This window comes from Pseudonaja textilis, chromosome 6 (genome assembly GCF_049901715.1).
Source record: "Pseudonaja textilis isolate UNSWEBS1 chromosome 6, rPseTex1.2, whole genome shotgun sequence".
Taxonomy (NCBI): domain Eukaryota; kingdom Metazoa; phylum Chordata; class Lepidosauria; order Squamata; family Elapidae; genus Pseudonaja; species Pseudonaja textilis.
In genome coordinates this window covers 5101079-5121918 of record NC_141995.1, presented here as the reverse complement: position 1 = coordinate 5121918, position 20840 = coordinate 5101079, and the positions used below count along the sequence as shown (strand labels likewise).

The window sequence follows — 20840 nt, the reverse complement described above, 5'->3', positions numbered from 1 at the left end:
CGAGCACGGGGGAATGCAGAGGCCATAAGTGTGGGAAAACGGCCATAAGTCAACTTTTTTTCACTGCCTGTTGTAACTCCAGACAGTCACTAAATAATCCGTTGTAAAGCAGAGCACTCTGTACAGATCAGTTTAGGTTGGAGAGTGGCATCGCAGGACAGGCCTACAACTCCTCCTCCTCTCCAACAAAATAACATTGGTGGGTCTTTTTTTGGGGGGGCGGTCTGCCATGATATGTCCTTGAAAAAAAATGTGCTCCCAAAAACTCAGGTGCAGAAATCCTTTCTCCGGCTCCGCCCCCCCATCTGCCACACCTGAGGATTGCCTCTGCCTCTTGCCAATGAACAGGAAAGAAGAAGTAAAAAATGGAATTCATTTTTCAACCCCCACCCCGCCCTTCTGTACCTGTCCCGTAAATACATGAACCATAGAAACTTTCCTGGAGAGGCTAGGAAAACCCAAGGCATTATTCCAGATGTTCGAACACAGCTGCACAACTTTTGCCACCGGGCAAGCTTTGAAGGCCAGGCCTCTTCCTTCCGGTTTCTTAAGATTTGCCTGCTAAAACAGGTGCCTGAAACTCCCGTGGTCAAAACTGTCCCAGGTGGGACAAGTCTTTTGGCCAAGGGCCACGACGTCAAATCCTTTCTGTTGAAAGAAGAATCTGTTACGAGTCAAAAATCACAGTTCACCGTAAAACAAATTTATTTTTAAATATTTTGCGGGGGGGGGGAAAACATAGGTATTTCAATTTGGTCACAGCTGGCAGCATTTTTGATAATCATCAGAACATTATTTGCATGCATTAGTGGGCCTTTTTGGTTTTCCAGGTCATTCCTGTTCTGACCAAGGCTTCCTGAGACAGTAACAATCACACGCTGTTCCCCAAAACCTTGTTTTTATTTCAACGGCTGTGAATTATATGCATTCACAGCCCGTCATGAGTCCCAAACAGTTTATGAATAGTCCCACAGAAGTTCTGCCACAGTCTTTTGGGATAAGGCTGATAAGCACCCACCTTTATCTCCCTGGAAACGCTGCCAACGACTAAATTGCCAATTAGTTGTACGAGAAGCACAAACTCAACACGGAGTTTCAGATTTTAAACTGACCAGAACGAACAAAGTTGCTTCCTGCAAAGGCTCCTGTCCCTTTATTTCTTATGGGAGGGGCCAATCACCTCCAAGCCTTACTCCCGAGTCCCCCCCCCTTTGTCTTAGCTGTTCTTACCTTCTGGCAGCTCTGCGCAAGCGCGCACTGGGAACAGGCTCCGCTTGTTCCTCGGCTTCGCTGCTGTCAGATTCTGGAGGCTCCGGAATCCGCGCATCACTCCCACGTGGCCCTGGCCCCATCTCTGTGTCGGACGCAGATCCCTCGTCTGAGTCCTCCCCAGGCTCCAGGTCTGGCCTACGTTCCTTCCCACGGTCCGACTCTGCTGCCAGCTCCGCAGGCCGCCAACCACAACAATAGCTCGGAAATCTAGTCAACAAAGCCCATGAAAAGAACCCCTGAAGGGTCTGGCTAAATCGAATTGTTACGCTCCACTTTCTTGCAGCCCAGAAGGGCATTTATTAAACTCGTCTGTTCTGGAGTCCAAGGCAATTTTTTGGGAGGAGGGCCAGGTGTCAACTGAGGTCCATTTCTTGGTTTCCACCAAAGAGGAACGTCTCTGCGCCATCAGGTCATGCCAGATTTATCCGTCAGCAGCGGGCTTCTTGGCTGTCCTCCTTTCCACCATCACAGAAAGGCCATGGATGGCTGCTGTTTGGAAATGTGCCCCCCCAACACACACACACACACACACACACACCGTTGATCCTTGCCAGCTGCCACCCTCCTGGTCTCACCAGAGATCCTTAGCGGAGCTGGCTGTGGCTGGGCCACCCCCGAAAGTGGTTTTCTTAAGGCCACCGCGTCTCTGCCAGTCATGCGCTTTTGTGCACGTGATGACAGCCTCTGATCACGGTGTTCTGGCATTGGAGGGGCTGCCCCAGAGAAGGGGAGGTCCACCTAATTATCCAAAGCCCCGGAATGCAGGGCAGGAAGCAACCCGGAACGAAGGAGGAATTTCCTGACAGAACCATTTAATCGGTGGAAGAGAAGTCGGGAACGCTCGGGAGGTTTTCAAGAAGAGACTGGGTCGCCTCTGGGGTCTGAAATGGTCTAGGGCAGGGGTCCCCAACCACCGGTCCCCGGACCGGGACCGGTCCATGGATCATTTTTTACTGGGCCTCAAAGCTTGGGCGCCGCCATCTTGTTTCGACGGCTCTTCTGGGTTTTCAGTTGGAAAGCGGCGTTTGGGTGCTCGCGCCTTAGTTTCGTCGAAGAGGGGGGGGTGGGCGGCTTCGAACGAAGAGCCGTCCTGATGGCGGTGGAGTCTCACGTTACTCAGGTACCGGTCCGTGGAAGAATAAATAATCGTGAAACCGGTCCCTGGTTCGAAAAAGGTTGGGGGCCACTGGTCTAGGGTCTCCTGCTGGAGCAAGGGATTGGACCAGAAGACCTCTCAAGGTCCCTTCCAGCTCTCCCCGTTCTCTTATCCTGGTGGTCTCTTCCTCTTGGTTCAGCTCTGCTGCAAGGCTTTCCAAAGGGGCTGGTCTCCCCCTCCCCACCGGAGCCCTTTCCTCCTCCTCCTCCTCCCCTCCTCCTCCTCCTCCTCCTCCTCCTCCTCCTCCCTCTGCCTGGCTGCAGCCCAGCCCATCTCCCTTGGGGACTTTCTCTTGCTCTCCAAGCCCATCAGCGCATGAGGTTTCCATGCTCTCTCCAGCTGACGTGGTTCCCTTTCTCCTGCCAGTTCCTGCTCTGCAACCCCCCCCCCCTCCTTTCCCAGACGAGCCTGATTTATGGGCCATATGGCAGGAGAGCTCACAGCTTTCGCGGCTCAGCCCTGGCAAAAGCCTGGGAAAGCCGATGGTGGGCTGTTCCAGAAATGGCTGCAGAGTCCAACCGTGGGTGGAGCTCCACGGAGGAAGAGGCATCGGGGGCTGGCGTGGTTTCTGTCTGTGGTCTGCCTGTCTGTCTCCTCTCTCTCCCTGTCCCTCTCTCTCCCTCCCCTCTCTCTCTGTCTCCCTCCCTCCCCCTCTCTCTTTCTCTCTCTCTCTTTCTCTCTGTCTCCCTCCCTCCCCCTCTCCCTCCCTCTCTCTTCTCTCTGTCTCTCTCCCTCTCTCCCTCTCTCCATCCCTCCTCTCTCTCTGTCTCTCTCTCCCTCCCTCCCCTCTCTCTCTCTTCTCTCTCTCTCTGTCTCCCATCCCTCCCTCTCTCTGTCTCTCTCTCCCTCCCTCCCACCCTCTCTCTTTCTCTCTCTCTGTCTCCCTCCCTCTCTCTGTCTCTCTCTCCCTCCCTCCCCCTCTCTCTTTCTCTCTCTCCTCTCCCCCTCTCTCTCTCTCTGTCTCCCTCTCTCTCTGTCTCTCTCTCCCTCCCTCCCCCTCTCTTTCTCTCTCTCTGTCTCCCTCCTCTCTCTCTGTCTCTCTCTCCCTCCCTCCCACCCTCTCTCTTTCTCTCTCTCTGTCTCCCTCCCTCTCTCTGTCTCTCTCTCCCTCCCTCCTCTCTCTCTGTCTCTCTCTCCTCCCTCCCTCCCTCTCTCTCTTTCTATCCTCTCTCTCTCTCTCTGTCTCCCTCCCTCTCTCTGTCTCTCTCTCTCTCCTCTCTCTCTCTGTCTCTCTCTCCCTCCCTCCCCCCCTCTCTCTTTCTCTCTCTCTTCTCTCTCTCTCTGTCTCCCTCTCTCTCTGTCTCTCTCTCCCTCCCTCTCTCTCTGTCTCTCTCTCCCTCCCTCCCTCCCCCTCTCTCTTTCTATCTCTCTTTCTCTCTCTCTGTCTCCCTCCCTCTCTCTATCTCTCTGTCTCTCTCGTCTATATATCTTATCTCTATATCACTTGGCCAATAAAGAATTGTATTCTGTTCTCTATGTGTCTGTCTATATCCTATTTATCTCTGTCTCTCTTATCTCTTTGTCTGTCTGTCTCTATGTCTGTCTAGCTCTATCGTCTATCTCTGTATCTCTGTCTCTTCTCTATCTATGCCTGTCTTCTGTCTGCCTGCCTATGTATGTATCTATCTGTCTGTCTACATCTATCTATCTCTGTCTGTCTGTCTCTCCCCCGCCCCTCAGGCCTTCCCCTGCCTCACCTCATGTCAGGAATACAGGAACTAGAAGAGGGGACATTATTAATGTAATATTGTAGAAATGGAAGAAGCTCTAATAAAACAATCGCTTTGTATAATTCTAGCCGTGTTCGATTCATGTTTAATGGCAGAGGCATTTCCGACGGGAGGTCATCGTAAAAGATGGAGAGCGGTTCGAACAGTGCCACATTCCCAGTCAATGCGAGTAGTCCTTGGCTTACCGCCGTTCATTTAGTGACCGTTCCAAGCGACGCAGCGTTGGGGGGGGAGGGAAGGGACTTTTAAGACGGCGTTTCACAGTTACGGACTTTGCAAGCGTCCCCCATGATCATCGATCCAAATCCAGACTCATATTTGTGACGGCCGCAGTGTTTTCATCGCACCGAGTGGTGCGTAGGGAAAAGGGAGGAGGGAGGGGCATTTGTGCGGCCTGAACTCACAACTCGAGTTGATCACTTTGGTGAGAGGCTTTATGACCCAAAGGCTCTCTTGAGCAATTTGGAGTTTATAAGGACTAGAATCTCTTTTTTTTGTGTGTGTGCCTTTAAGATTGGGGGTGGGGGGGACTTCAACTCCCAGGGATTCTGGGAATTGAAGTCTCCCCCCCCCCCAATCTTAAAGGGGCCAGGGTTGAAAAACAAGGCAGCTATTCTCCCTTCCTCCAGCTGCTCCCAAACAGACACGGAGAGACCTTCTCTTCCTCCCTCCTTCCTTCCTCCCTCCTTCTCTTCCTCCTCCTTCTCTTCCTCCTCCCTTCTCTTCCTCCCTCCCTTCTCTTCCTCCCTCCCTTCTTTTCCTCCCTCCTTCTTTCCTCCTCCTTTCTTTTCCTCCCTCCTTCTCTTCCTCCCTCCTTCTCTTCCTCCCTCCTTTCTTCCTCCCTCCTCTTCCTCCCTTCTTCTCCTTCTCTTCCTCCCTCCCTTCTCTCCCTCCTTCCTCCTCCTCCTTCTTTTCCTCCTCCTTCTCTTCCTCCCTCCTTCTTTCCTCCCCTCTCTTCTCCTCCCTCCCTCCCTTCTCTTTCTTTCTCCCCTCCCTTCCTTTCCTTTCCTCCCTCCCTTCTCTTCCCCTCTTCCTCCCTCCCTTCTTCCTGTATTCCAAGTCAAAAGCCGCACAAGCGCATACTTCCGGGGAAGAAATGGCCAACTCCACACGTGAGGCCCTGCTTCCTGGGAAGCCACCCACCATTGTGTTATTTTGGGGGGGGGGCGGTGGCAGCGGGGGAACAATACAATGCCCAGCCTGGATTTGAGTGTCGCTTCCCGCCTTAAAGGCCTGTCTTAATGAGGAATATTGGGCTTCCCCCAAAAAACTCTCCCCTCTTGCCCCCTCCTCTGTGTGTGTGTGTGTGTGTGTGTGTGTGTGTGTGTGTTCTGCAGAAGGTATCCAGGAAAAAAGTTTTCGGTCTGTTGGCTTTGTGATACGGAATTATTCCTCCAGAGAGCCTTTTTTTTTGGGGGGGGGGGTGTCATTTGGATGTTGTTCCACGCCAAAAAAATCTTATTAAATTGGGATTTTGTACAGGGTTGGTTTGATGGGGCTTCAGGGAATGGTAAGGTTCCTTATCTGTTTGAGCAAGGGTCTCCCAACTTTGGCAGCTTTAAGACTTGTGGACTTCAACCCCCAGAATTCCTGAGCCAACATGGACTGGAGGAGAAATTCTGGGAGTTTGAAGTCCACAAGTCTTAAAGCTGTCAAGTTTGAAGACCCCTGGTCTGTCATCTGCCTGTCTGTCGTCTCCCCATCCATCCATCCATCCATCATCTATCACAAGGGTCTCCAAGCCTTGTGAATTTAAAGTTGTCAAGTTTGAAGACCCCTGGTTTTAGCCTTCCCTTGGGTAGCAAGAGAAGTTGTCCAGGTTTGCTAGAGAGGACCTCAGCCTCGGTTTGTGTGTGTGCATGTTGAGTCTGGTCTCTGGGTGTTCTGTGAATTTCGTTGTTTGTACACTGTGTATATACGTACAATGACAAAGAATTCAATTCAAATTAAATATGTTTTTTACTATAATTTTCAGGTAAAATCCCCAATAAAAATGGAAATTCATTTATATATATAAAATCCTGTGTGTGTGTGTGTGTGTGTGTGTGTGTGTGTGTGTTATACAGTGTATGTATGTATGTATGTGTACGTATGTGTGTATATGTATATATATATGGCATTCAGCTTTGTTCCGGTATTTTCCCACGTCATTGCAGTTGTGCTTTTAAAGTTGTAGCAACATGTAAGTACCCGCGAAAACTTAAGGAAACTTAAGAAAACATATATATATATATATATATATATGTATGTATATATGTATGTATATGTGTGTATATGTATATATATATATACACATACATACATACACACACGCACACACACGTATAATTTTTGTATATGAATATTGAACACAGTGCAACCATCCTGGCATTTCCTCCACCATACATACCAAAATAAAAACACAAATAACAAACGTATTATTTATACATTACTAATTTTGTTGCCATTATTTTGATCACAATACTCCTTTTCATCTATAAGTATCACATTTTGGGTCTATTTATCCTAGCTCTTTTTTTTGTTGTTCCAACTTCCACCTCTCGCTTCCAGCCATCTGTAAAACCTTTTCCACGTATCGTCGTCCTCAGTTTCCCCTTTATTTATTTTTTAGTTCTAACCCATCTGATTCTGCGCAAACCAGTCTTTTCTTTATTATCTCTCTTTCTAGAGGTTTATTTTCGCTCTTCCGCTGCTGGGCGTATAACCATTCTTGCTGGTGTCAGGATGTGTGGCGTTAAAGAAATCGACCCTTTGCTATAGCCCTCTGTTGTAATTCCTAATAAAAACACTTCTGGGTTGAATTCTAGATGTTGTCCCACGATGTGTTCTAACCCCTTCAGTTAGAAACTGATCTCAATTCTGGTAACAAGACAAGGACTATTAGCTGTAGGCAGAAGTGGTATTCAAAGCAGTTCTGACCAGTTCTGCAGAACAAGTAGCAGAAATTTTGAGTAGTTTGGAGAACTGACAAATCCCACCTCTGACTGGCCCCGCCAACCCCATCTATTCTCTGCCTCCCATTGAGTCCCAGCTGATCGGCTGGGTCTTCTTTGGTTGCCCAGCACAGGAGAAGGGAGCTGGAAATGGAGATTTTGCAGTATCCTTCCCCTGCCATGCCCACCAAGCCATGCCCACCAAGCCACACCTCCCCACCAAGTCATGCCCACAGAACCGGTAGTAAAAGAAATGTTGAATCCCACCGCTGGCTGTAGGCTGTTTCGGCCGTGTAGCCAGTAGACTGGCGAAGAAGACTCGTTTCTTGAGTTTGGATGGCACCTCTTTTCTCCAGCCCGAATTCACCTCTCCTTGTCTTCCACAGACTCTCTAAGGATGAATGGTTCCAATGTGGCCAACACAACCCCCCCTGCGGCTCCCCCGGCGAAATCCAAGGAGGACCAAGTCGTGAACGGCCACGATGAGAAAGAGAGCAACCCCTTCGCGGAATACATGTGGATGGAGAACGAGGAGGACTTCAACCGGCAGGTGATGCCACCAAGGAACACACACACACACACACACACACACACACACACCAAAAATCTGAGCCTCTACTCCCTTTGAAAAGCACCTGGACGGAGCCAGTTGCAATGGAAACAAGCGGAGGAGATGAGGCCATAACCTGTCACAAGCTGTAGGGTATAAACTTGAGTCCTTCAACAGCAGAAGAATTCTTGTTCCGTGACACGGTTCATGACCTGGTGTGCAGTCTCACAACTGTGGGCCTCTGGGTCTTGTCCCCACGTGGGTAGGATGCCCTCTGGGCTTCGTGGTGAGGGAAGAAGGGAGCTGCCAATTTGGATGCCCTTCCATGAGCGCAGAGCCCAGCAAACGCGTTCCAGGCCGGAGCCTCTATAGCGAGAATGCGAGCCAGGAAGGCTAGACTTGCAATCTGATCTTGGCTGGAACCTTCTTGGATATATTTCCCTTCTCCCCTCCCCCAATGCTACATTTCCCTGCCTTATGAGGCTGGGCAGATGCAGAATAACAAGAGTTGGAAGGGACCTTGGAGGTCTTCTAGTCCAACCCCCTGCTCCAGCAGGAAACCTTATACAAGTGGTAGCTAACCTTTCAGGGCTCCTGTGCAATGTGCGCGCCCCCTCCCCCATACCCTCTGCACATGCGGGGGACAGATTCCCCCGCGCTGCCCCCTTACCTGCACTGCACCTCCCAGCTGATTTTCGGCCTGTTTGAGGCCCTTTTCAGCCTGCCAGACTCTTGAGGGAAGCCTCTATAGGCTTTGCAGGCGAAAAACAGGCCCGTTTCATCACTTCCGGTATTTCCAGAAATACCGGAAGTGACAAAACGGGCCTATTTTTTGGCCTGCAAATCCTGCAGAGGCTTCCCTCAAGCCTCTGGCAGGCCGAAAAAGGCCCCCAAATGAGCTGGGAGGCGCACGCACGCACAGTGAAGTAAGTTTGCCCGGGGCTCGTGTGCCCGCACACATGGCTGTGCGTGCTACCTGTGGCACACATGCCATAGGTTCGCCATCACGGCCCTATACCATTCCAGAGAAATGGCTGTCCAGTCTCTTAAAAACCTTCTGTTTTGGAGCATTCATACTTTCTGGAAACAGGCCATTCCACTGAATAATTATTCTCACTGTCAGGAAATTTCTCCTTAGGTCAAGGTTGGTCCTCTCCTCAGTTATTTTCCACCTGTTGCTTCTTGTCCAGCCTTCAACTGCTTTGGAAAATTGGCTGGACCCCTCTTCTTTGTGGCAGCCCCTAAAATATTGGAACCCTGCTATCATGTCACCCCCTAGACATGACAGCATGTTTTTCAGACCCCTTGTAGATAATTCAAAAGTTGCTTTAGACTTCCGACAACAGCCAGTGAAACATGGCAGCTTTAAGACTTGTGGACTTCAACTCCCAGAATTCCCCCAGCCAGCATGGCTGGCTGAATAATTCTGGGAGTTGAAATCCACAAGTCTTTAAAGTTGCCAAGGCTTGGGGACCCCTGAATTTGGGAGGGAGGAGAAGCAACACTTTATCCCTGGGGAATAAAAATGCGTGATGCACGGGTCCCCAAACTTCGCAACTTGAAGACTTGTGGACTTCCAACTCCCACAATTCTCCAGCCAGCATAGCTAACTGACTGGTAAGGAACTGAAGAAGCTTCTTGGACGAGAAGCGAAATGTTTTCAAGGAAAAGAACTTAAGAAAGTCCAGTTGCCTTTTGGAAAAAAAAAAAAAAAGGCCCTCTGGGGAGCCTCTTTGTAAAGGAGGCCAAGATTTTGCCTTTGAGTGAGGCAGCTGCAGCCCTTGGATGCGGTCCCAGCAGACCCTGTCAAAACAGAGCTTCAGCCAGGGGTCTCCAACCTTGGCAACTTTTAAGACTTGTGGACTTCAACTCCCAGAATTCTCCAGCTGGCATTCAGGGAAAGTGGAACACCTGTCCTGTAGGCCCCTCCCTCCCCGCAGCCACCCGGAATTTCAAAGGCTGGCTTTGGACTTCCTATAGGTCAGAGGTCTCCAAACTTGGCAACTTTTAAGACTTGTGGACTTCAACTCCCAGAATTCTCCAGCCAGCTATGAAGTTGAAGTCCACAAAGTCTTAAAAGTTGCCAAGTTTGGAGACCTCTGGTGTAATGGAATAGCTCAGTCCAGCTGCAATCCAGCCTCTTTTGAGATGCACTGGGCCTGAGGCCGCTCCCCAAATAGTCCCTCAACCTCATCATCTATTAATTTAGTAACCCACTTTCCATGCGCTTGCAGGAGGTTGTGCAGTATCCAAGTTTGAAAAACAGGAAATCTGCCCCGGTCGAAGCGCTGAGGGAAAGGCCGGGGATTCAAATGTTTTGCGAAACCTGAAACCTACGAGCCAAGGAACAGCTTGTCCGTCTTTGCCAGGGTAGCTTGCAAGAAGAGGTTTAAGGGCAGCTGCTTTTAAGAGTGGCATCCTAAGACACCCTCCCAGAATGGGGAAACTGGGGGAGGGCCGGACCTGCTAATTACAGGAAGGCCGTGGGACGCAAGCTTGGGGAATCTTTACTTGCAAGCGGCAGGGCCTTGAACTCGGCCTGGAAGGAAAATTTTTAAAAAAAAAACCCCACAGGAGTTGTCAAACCAGCTTTGGCTGCGCTTCGGCTTTTCACAAGTAGCAGGCTTACGCTGAAGGCAAACGCTGCATCTTGCCAGCCCCTCTTCAGGGCCAGGTCTGAGCTGGACTGCTGCTGCAACACTTAACAACTCGGAGTCTGTGGAGATCTCTGCCAAAAAAAAAAGTCCCCCCAAAGTCCTTTTTTTCTTTCTTTTTTTCCCAAAAGGCAACTGGACTCTCTGGCTTTTTATCCTTGAAAACATTTTTAGATTCTCAGCCAAGGAATATTGGGAGTAGGATTCACACCCTAACGCAGAATGTTCTCAGAGGGAATATAACGATAAAACCAGAAACTTTTCTTTGGGGTTTAAAACCACAACTGCATGGAAAACTGCTGGTGACCTTCTACCGCTGCACCGTACAGAGTATCTTAACTTACTGCACCTCTGGATGGTTTGCCAATTGCACAGGGGCAGATAGGAAAGCACTCCAGAGGGTTTAATGTCATTGCCCAGAGGATCATGGGTTGCCCTCTCCCCTCTTTGGAAGAGCTTTACAGCTCCCGCTGCCTTAAGAAAGTTCAAAACATCCCCAAATATCCATCTCAACCTGGGAACTCTTGTTTTGAACTATTACCATCTGGCAGACGGTTCAGGATAATAAAAACAAGGGCAGATAGGCTGAAAAACAGCTTCTATCCCAGGGCAGTATTGAATTCTACTGTATAGGGCAACATGATTGCAATATCGGTGGTTTTCAATTCAATGCGTGGAGGGCGAAGGATGCGCGTTTGTGTTTATTTTCGTGGTCATGACGTGCACTGAAGATGGTGTTTGATTTCGTGGTGCGAGGTGCAATGACAATAAACTAAACTAATGGAAGAAGATTTTTGTGGGGTGGGGGTGAAACTGGATCTTTGATGTGATATAGGCAACACGACTACGCGCAAAAAATGGAAGGAGGCTTTGATTCCCGCCACGGGCGAAGAAGGGCGGCCAAAGTGAATGGAATTAGCAGAGATGGCTAAAGTGTCTGCTTTGGTTAAAGGGGGGAAAACAGACACACACACACACACACAATTGTTTGTGTTTCCACTTGGAAACCACTCCTGGAGTTTGTGTTTGAGGTGGGAGAAAGTTGGAAGTTTGGTTCGGGGCGTTACCGATTAGATAGGTTTGTTGTTATAGGAGTGGCGCCCCTGGCCTAGAGGGCTCTCGCCTTACAATCGGGAGGCTGTGAGTTCGATCCTAGGTAGAGAGACATATTTTTCTCTCTCTGGGCATGATGAGAATATACCTGCTGAACAAAACTCCATATTGGCGACAGGAAGGGCATCCGGCCATTCAAATACTCTGCTAGCTCCGTTCAGTTTCCCAGGCTCCACCCCGCAAGGGATTATGGGGTTGTTGAATAAAGGGTGATGATTGGTTTATTATAGAAATGGCTAGTTTATACTGTCACATGAAAGTAAAAAGTTGAGGTTTGTTGTTAGAATCTTATTCTACTGCACCAAAGGGAGTCGGAAGTCAACATCTTTTCTTTCTTTCTCCCCCTTTTTTCTACACTTCTCCCTTCCCCTTTTCCCCCGACTATTTTCTTTCGTATTTATATTATGAACTAAAACTCTTTTTTAAAAAAATGTTTCGCTTCTCGTGCAAGAAGCTCCTTCCGTTCTGACTGACTGGTAAGGAACCGAAGAAGTTTCTTGGATGAGAAGCGAAATGTTTTCAAGGAAAGAAACTTAAGAAAGTCCAGTTGCCTTTTGAAAAAAAGCCCTTTGGGTTAAGCGTCGGAGGAGCCACTTTGTAAAGGAGGCCAAGATTTTGTCTCTTGAGTGAGGCAGCTGCAGCTCTTGGATGCGGTCCCAGCAGACCCTGTCAAAACAGAGCTTCAGCCAGGGGTCTCCAACCTTGGCAACTTTTAAGACTTGTGGACTTCAACTCCCAGAATTCTCCAGCTGGCATTCAGGGAAAGTGGAACACCTGTCCTGTAGGCCCCTCCCTCCCCGCAGCCACCCGGAATTTCACAGGCTGGCTTTGGACTTCCTATAGGTCAGAGGTCTCCAAACTTGGCAACTTTTAAGACTTGTGGGCTTCAACTCCCAAAATTCTCCAGCCAGCTGTGAAGTTGAAGCCCACAAAATCTTCAAGTTGCCAAGTTTGGAGACCTCTGGTGTAATGGAATAGCTCAGTCCAGCTGCAATCCAGCCTGGCCCTCTTTTGAGATGCACTCGGCCTGAGGCCGCTCCCCAAATAGTCCCCATGCTGGCTGGAGAATTCTGGGAGTTGAAGTCCACCAGCCTTAAAAGTTGCCATGGTTGGGGTGCCCTGGCTTAAACGATCTTCGCTCTTCCCTGGACATCTGACCTTGGAGACTCTTCTCGGCTTTTCTTTTTCTTTCTTTTTGCTGCTGCTGTTAGTTTGGGAAGGAGCAGGGATTTCCCAGATTTCGGATCCAGGGTTTCCCGGCAGGGCAGGGCCGGCTTGGCCTACTTCTGGAGAACCGGATGGCTGAGTTTACGCAATGCCCTCCGCTCCTCCCCTCGCTTGAGATGGGTTTGGCTGGTGTGCGATTCAAGGTGGTAGCCAAGCCTTCACCCTGAGCCAAAATAGGTTTGCCTGGGCGTGCTGCCCCTTCGGGAGACGGCAACTAGGCTTCTTAAATCCAGCTTTTCGTATTTGGTGCGTCGATGACTCCAGACTTAGAGACTGTGTTTAGCTGGAGGGTGCCATGAGTGGCTGGCAGAGGATGGCTTCCCCTGTTCACAGTTTCGGTCTTTGGGCAGCTTTCTGGCCTCTGTTCTAGTCCTCATCTTCCTGCTCCTTTTTTTTTTTTAATCCAGGATCTGCTGGCTCCCCTGCTCTGGAGTGGAGTAACAGTATAAAAGAGTTGGAAGGGACCGGTCACACAGTCCCAGCCACATCAAGAGCCTCCTATTTCAGAACACAAGTAGACAAGGCTGAATCTGGTCATTTCTTGTCTAGGACAGAAGAACAGAGTTGGAAGGGACCTTGGAGGTCTTCTAGTCCAACCCCACGAACAAGCAGGAGACCCTATGCCATTTCAGACAACTGGCTGTCCAGTCTCTTCTTAAAAACCTCCAGTGTTGGAGCAGCCATGTTAATTGTCCTCACAGTTAGGAAATTCCTCCTTAATTCCGGGTTGGTTCTCTCCTTGGTTAGTTTCCTTCCGTTGCTTCTTGTCCTGCCCTCGGGTGCTTTGGAGAATAGGTTGACCCCTCTCTTCTTTGGTTAAAGGTAAAGGTTCCTCTCGCACCTACGTGCCGATCGTTCCCGGCTCTAGGGAGCGGTGCTCATCTCCGTTACAAAGCCGAAGAAGAGCCAGCGCTGCCCGAAGACGTCTCCGTGGTCATGTGGCCGGCATGACTAAATGCCGAAGGCGCACGGAACGCTGTTCCCTTCCCACCAAAATGGCCCCTATTTTTTCTACCTGCATTTTTTACGTGCTTTCGAACTGCCAGGTCGGAAGAAGCTGGGACAAGTCACGGGAGCTCACTCCGTTACGGGGTGCTAGGGATTCGAACCGCCGAACTGCCGACCTTTCTGATCGACAAGCTCAGCGTCGTAGGCCTTGAACCACCGCGTCCCGTGGGACTCCTCCCTCTTCTTTGGGGCAGCCTCTCAAATACTGTTAGGCTGCTTTCATGTCATGCCCGGTCCTTCTTTCCGTTAATTTCTGTCTGAAACTGGTGAAAAGAAGGAAGTTTCTCTCAATCAGACAGCCCAGCAAAGAGTCTCCCCCTTCCCAAGATTTTGGTGGAGATTTGCTGTGAAGTCACTGACTTGGCACTTACAATCCCCCATGTCCCTGACTCTGGGCACCCCTTAACTGGCTCTTCCTCCACTGTGCCACCATCAACAAGAGGTGATGGACTTGAAAAAAATGCCAGATGGGTTTTAAAATCCCATAAAGTGCCGCTAGAATCAATCAAAACGGGCTTCCGTGACTGTTAGTTGGGAAAACCAAAATGTAATAGGATTCAGAAAAGAAGGGAGTGACTGAAGGTGTTTTAACCTTCTTTTGTTATTCTTGTCGTTCTGTCGCTGAAGTTGAAAGATCCGACTCTTTGCGACCTCACAGGTCACAGCACACCGTATTTACGATGGTCTCAGTCTTCCAGGGTTCACATCAGGGTTCCCCAAACTTGGCAATTTTAAGACCGCTGGACTTCGAGAATTCTCCAGCCAGCATAGCATAGCATAGCATAGCTTAACATAGCTTAGCATAGCATAGCATAACATAGCTGGCTGGAGAATACTGGGAGTTCAAGTCCACAAGTCTTAAAAGTGGCCAAGTTTGGAGACTTCTGCTCTTCATACATTGTATATAGATAATCCTCCGCTTACAACCACAATTGAGCCCAAAATTCCTGCTCTTAAGTGAGTTTTGCCCCATTTTATGACCTTTCTTGCCATGGTTGTTAAGTGAATCTGGCTTTCCCGTTGTCTCTGCTGGTCGGAAGTTCGCACAAGGGGATCACGTAAACCAGAGGCCTCCAAACTTGGCAACTTTAAGACTTGTGGACTTCAACTCCCAGAATTTTCCAGCCGGCAAGGCAGAGTAGAGCTTAGAGCTTAGCAGAACATAGCATTGCATAGCTATGAGATGTTGGAGTTTTCTTGGGAAAAGCATGCAAGTGTTGCAAGACCAGAGAGGTCCCCAAACTTGGCAACTTTAAGACTTGTGGACTTCAACTCCCAGAATTCTCCAGCATAGCATAGCATAGCATAGCATAGCGTATGGCGTATAGCATATAGCATAGCATAGCATAAGCATAGCATAGCGAATTCTGGCAGTTGAAGCCCACTTAATAACTGGTACGAACTGCAGCGACTCACTTAGCGGCAAGGAAGGTGGGAAAATGGGGCAAAACTCACCTAACCACTGTCTCGCTTAACCACAGAAATGTTGGGCTCCCTCGTGGTCACAAGTCGAGGACTTGCCTGTATTGGATCTGTTTGCAGAGAAGTTGAGACCCCCGCTTGCGAGGGTGAGATGCGCTTCTTGAGGCTGGCTAGCCTGGTGGCCAGAGGAGGAGACTGGCCTGCATGTGACACCCCCCAGCCCTTCCCGTAGCCAAACCTCTTTCCCGCCTCTGCTTCCCCGCCAGGTGGAGGAGGAGCTTCAGGAGCAGGATTTCCTGGACCGTTGCTTCCAGGAGATGCTGGACGAAGAAGACAAGGACTGGTTCATTCCATCCCGCGACCTGCCTCAAGGCATCGGGCAGCTCCAGCAACAGCTGAACGGGCTCTCGGTCAGCGAGAACAGCCACAGCCACATCACGGAGGACATTTTGGTAAGGACGGGTGCCGGGGCAGCCGATAGATAAGCGGCACTTCTGCGTTGTTGTTGTTTTTTTAAAAAAACTCTTTTCATTTATTATTTTATTGTATTTATTCGAGTGACCCGCTAGAGTTGAAGACGCTCGCCTCCCCCCTTGGGAGGTTGAGAGTTCAATCCTAGGCGGCGGCTGATGTTTCCGTTATCAGAACGCGAAGGAAAAAAAAAAACATTTGCTGCGAACTCCGCATAGGCATCAGGAAGGGCATCCAGCCAGTAAATGCTCAGCTCCAGTCACCCCAATAAAAATGGATTAAGGGGTTGTAAAAAGAAAAGAGATGCATTTATTATTAAATTTATACAAGGGGCCCTTGGTGCTCTCAGCTTGGTTGTTTTCCAGAAATGTTTCCTAATCCAACCAAGTAACCCCACTGATAAATCCTCTGACAGTGAATGCACTGATGCTGTCAACTAGTTTGGGTCGCAAAAACATCTGCAAGCAAACTACCCAGCTCAGAGAGCGCCCAGGACCCCCTCATTTCAACGCCGAGCTACAAATATTCTCCTTTAAATTTGTGTGCCACCCATCTCCCTGTTAACACGATTGTGGGCGTTTTACAATACGATAAAAAGCGAAAATTAGAATTAGAATTAGAATAGAATAGAATAGAATAGAATAGAATAGAATAGAATAGAATAGAATAGAATAGAATAGAAAGCATGGAACGGAATGGAATAGAAATAGAAATTTTGGATACAATATTGATTTAGACGAACGGGAGAAATTAGGGACTATAAATTACAAATGAACGACATCTATAACCCACGTTATTTCAAGGCAGAAATTTATAAGCACGAGGACCGGCGGTTTTTTCCAGCGTTGTCGCAACTGGACGGCCGTAGTTTGGCCCACTTGTGCTGGATTCCTCCTGACGTTGACCCTCCGTAACTCTTAACCTCTCTTCTCTCCCCTCCCTCTTTCCCCTCCCCTTCCCCCATTTTGCAGAGCAAAAGCACCTTAAACCCGGACGCCAAGGAGTTCGTTCCTGGAGTGAAGTACTGAGTCCTCCGCCCCGCCCCGCCCCCCCTTCCCTAAAGACATTTTTTTCTCTGCCCTGGGTGGGTGTGGGAATGGGGTGGGGGGAGCGGGCCCCACCGGCACTGGTGGGAAAGAGACTCTCGTCCGGCGATCCGGAAGCCCCTTAAGCTACTTTCATCCCTCTTGTCGCCTTGCTGCGCTGGGACACTTTGGCAACCAAGCGGAGAGAGAGAGAAGAGCCGGGCTCACCGTGGGACGGCGCCAAAGGGGCACCTCCGGACAGGGGAGAGGGGCACCCCCCCCCTCTGCTTTCGGTTCAAACCGCCTCCAGCCTCGCCTGACCGCCGGCAGCGTTTCCTGCCCGTTCCCCTTGCCCGCTTCCCCTCGGTTAGCTGCTCCTCCAGGTGGGGTTTGGGGACCTCTTTGTCGCGGGCAGGGCGGGTAAGCGAAGGTGCCCCCTTTCTTGGCGGACGTTGGCAAGCAGAGCGGGCACGCGGGCTTTGGCTTTCTGCTTCTCCAGCCCTAGGGGCAGCCCCCTTCCTCTGATTTGCTTTTGCCCAGGGTGGGTGGGTGTGGGGTGGGGTGGGTGGAAGGCGTCGATGGGAACTGGGGTCAGCCGCTTGGGTGTTTTTTTGGGGGGGACAGGAAGGCTGGGCGGCTGTGGGCTCGGATGGATGTCCCCTCCGTCCTGGTTGGCCCAACCGCTGGGGTTCTCCTTTGGAGGGAAAGAGGGAGGCGGTGGGTTTTTTAGAGGAGCTGATACGTTAAGGGGTGCTGGGCGTCGGGTGTAGCCCTCGCTGCCATTTTCTATCCTTTATGCCTCTTCTCAAATTCCCTCTTCCAGTCAGAGCAAACCCCCACAAAATAAAGAGTCTCCAATCTTGGCAAGTTTGAAGACCTGTGGGACTTCAATTCCCAGTATTCCCCAGCCAGCTGGCTGGGGGGATTCTGGGAGTTAAAGTCCACAAGTCTTCAAACTTGCTTAAGTTGGACATCCTAAAAAAGATGGCCGATGGTCCCTCCACCAGAGATGTCCTGGCCATCTCTGGCCATCTAGAATCCCCATCCTTCGTTCAGCCTTCCCTGAGGGAGCCCACCATTCTCTCTTCCTGGCCCACTGCCACTTCCTCCCACGAAAAGAACCACCCAGCGCCCACCCAACGGGCCCGAGGCTCCCCAAGGCCCAGGCCTGGAGCGGGAAGGAAGCAAGCGGCGACTGCCTGCCTGCCTTCCTTTTCGAGCAAAGGCTTAACTCCTGTGATCTCCCACCCAAACGGTCCTTCTTTGTAAAGCTGCTCGGTGGAAATTTAAGGACATGTCGTTCTTTGAGGCCGCTTTGGCAGGAGAAGCCCCGCAGGATGAGTGGGGTCTTCAGGAGGCACCACACCAGGCAAGGAAGTCCAGAGATCCTTTATGGGACCTCTTTGACTAGCAGAAAGGCTCCCTCGACCCAAAGGAGCTCGGGGCAACCCCTAAACTGTGCCTCTGGCCAGGGTTGTGGAGGCTCCTAAGAGATTTCCCTTCTGCTTGTTGACAGAAAAAAAACCAGCCTTCTCTTTGGGATAATCATCCTGGGCTCTCCAAACATGGCCGCTTGAAGGCTTGTGGACTTCAATTCCCAGAATTCCCCAGCCAGCACATGCTGGCTGGGGAATTCTGGGAGTTGAAGTCCACAAGTCTTCAACGTTGCTCGATACAGTCTAAACGTCCATCCACCCACTCCAAGCTAAGGACCTCTTTGTGGGAGATAAGCTACTACTCAGGATGGCAAGTGTGACCTCCTCCTTCCTCCTTTGCTTAACAACATGGCTCCTCTCACCCCCCACCCCCAAGTCATGGGTCGGGAGTTACGGCCCTTTTTAACCTGTGGACTTCAACTCCCAGAATTCCTGAGCCAGCATGGCTGGCTCAGGAATTCTGGGAGTTGAAGTCCACAAGGGCGGTCGTGTCACACCTCTGCCCTAAATCTTCGCTGTAGCCAGCCTGCCTCAACCTGTTCCCTTCCTGACAGCTCATCCTTCCCTATCCCCATGACCCCCTGGCACGATGGGGCTTGTAGTTCAGCTCCCGGTAGAAAGTCCAGGCTGGGGACAGGTAATCTGTGCCGTCAGGTTTAGCTCTGAAGGGAGACCCAGCCTGCCTCTTCTTTTCCTTCCTGCCTTTCCTCTGTCTCTTCCTGTCATCTATCTCTCCTTTCCTTTTCCTTTTTTTCCTTTTCTGGACACAGCTGCTTGCAAGCAGAGCTAGGCCGACATCAGGTTCTCTTTCCCCAACCTTTTTCGAGGCAAAGTTGACATAGGAAGTCCGGGTGTTGCAAACTGGTGCAAAAAAATAATTTTTTTAAAAAAAATGCTCCAATAACCCACCCACTCACCCACCCACCCCCGGTCTTGGGGGAAGGGTTTGGGTGAGGAAGGGAGAACAGGAATGGCTCTAGATTCTGGCTTTTAAGCTTTGCGTGGGACCGAGGGGCTTATATATTTCTCCACCGTGACTCGTTTGGATGAGAAGCGAGGGGCAGGATGGTGCAAGCCCCCCCCCCCCTTTCCCCTCCCAAGGAAGCCTTTGCAACGACGCGCTGCCCCCATTTTTACAAGAATGCATTCTTCAATAAATGGATTTTGAGCTGGGTGTGTGGTGCCCCAGGGTCTTTTTAGGGTCTTCTCGGCTGGTGCAGGAAATTCTCTGCCACCCCTCAGCCCCCCCACCCCCCAGGGATGTCGGCCTGGTTTGGGGAGGGGGCGGGTGGGAAGGCAGCAGAGATGCAGGCACAGCTGGCAAGACAGCGTGACGGCAGGGCTGGGAAGCTGGGATAAACCAGGTTGCTTCACGAGGCAAAGGGTATTTTGCAACACCTTTTATCGAAGTGTCAATCAAGCTTTACGGGAGGTCTTAAATGCCTGTTAGGCCCTAACTTCTTGACTCTCCAGCGCAGGGGTCTCCAACCTTGGCAACTTTTAAGACTTGTGGACTTCAACTCCCAGAATTCCTGAGCTAACATGACTGGAGGAGGAATTCTGGGAGTTGGAAGTCCACAAGTCTTAAAGATGTCAAGGCTTTGAAGACTCCTGGTTTTAGCTTTCCCTTGGGTAGTGAGAGAAGTTGTCCTGGTCTACCATTTATATCTGTCTATCGTCTCCACATCCATCCCCATCTGTCTGACCTCCATCCATTCATCCATCCATATATCCCAAGGGTCTCCATACTTGGCAAGTTTAAGACTTGTGGACTTCAACTCCCAGAATTCCTGAGCTAACATGACTGGAGGAGGAATTCTGGGAGTTGGAAGTCCACAAGTCTTAAAGATGTCAAGGCTTTGAAGACCCCTGGTTTTAGCCTTCCCTTGGGTAGTGAGAGAAGTTGTCCAGGTTTGCGAGAGGACCTCAACCCGAGTTTGTGGTCATTAGGTGACAGTGAAAGAAGGACTCCCTTCCTGAGCTTCCAACCCCATGGAACACAGGGAGTTGGTTAGAAAAGGTTCAAGAGACTTCTCCATCCAGAGAAACACTCAAAAAAAAAAAAAAAGACTTTCTGGGGAATTCTGGGAGTTGAAGTCCACAAGTCTTAAAAGTTGCCAAGGTTGGAGACCCCTGCTCCAGCTGGTGACAGCCCCACGGTTGTAGGGCCCCTGCTGAGCCCCTCTCTGGGCCATCTTTGTCCAGGAAAAGCCAGGGCCTTCCTGGGCTGGCTCAAACCACGATGGCCAGTAGGAAACAGTCGGTCCAGGATATAGCAAGAGCTGACTGGATTCCATCTCCTTGGCAAGCAGGAATCCAAGTTTGCCAACCGAGCTTGCAGGCCAGGGGAAACCACAACAGAGCTGCAAATGTCCGCTGCTAAGCGAGGCAGTGGTTAAAGTGAGTTTCTGCCCCAATTTGATGACCTTCCCTGCCAGAATTACAAATCGCTTTGGCGGTTAAGTTGGTCACATGGTTGCTAAGCCAATCTGCCTTCCCAACCCCCAGCCCCACCGGCTTGTACTCGTCAGGCGGTCGCAAAAGGGGTTTGTGCAACCCCTGGATATGGCGACCTTCATAACTCTTGAGTCAGTTGCCGAGCGCCTGAATTTTGATCATGTGACCCTGGAGAATGCTGCAATGGTCATAAAGTGTGAAAAACAGCCACAAGTCCCTCGTTTCAATGCCCTAGTAAATTTGACCAGTCATTTAATGAACGGTTGCAAGAGAATAACAATTAGAAAGGACCTGGGCTGGGGACCTCTAGTGGTCCATGAGAAAACTTTGGTGGTCCAGAGAGAAATGTCACCCCCAAAGCGCACATACCCTCAAAGCAATTAATT

General features: G+C 50.3%; 1 protein-coding gene across 2 annotated transcripts in view; it reads left to right on the top strand.

Annotated features, from left to right (window-relative positions):
- PAIP2B (poly(A) binding protein interacting protein 2B) overlaps nucleotides 1–18875 on the top strand; it is a 40906-nt gene extending 22031 nt beyond the window's left edge. For both annotated transcript variants that reach the window (XM_087935728.1, XM_087935727.1), the window contains exons 2-4: nucleotides 7478–7641; nucleotides 15332–15517; nucleotides 16508–18875. In XM_087935728.1, the coding sequence (XP_087791854.1) occupies nucleotides 7489–7641; nucleotides 15332–15517; nucleotides 16508–16564 (396 nt within the window). In that variant the 5' untranslated portion in view covers nucleotides 7478–7488 and the 3' untranslated portion in view covers nucleotides 16565–18875. The remainder of the gene's footprint in view (nucleotides 1–7477; nucleotides 7642–15331; nucleotides 15518–16507) is intronic.
- Nucleotides 18876–20840: the final 1965 nt, after the last annotated feature.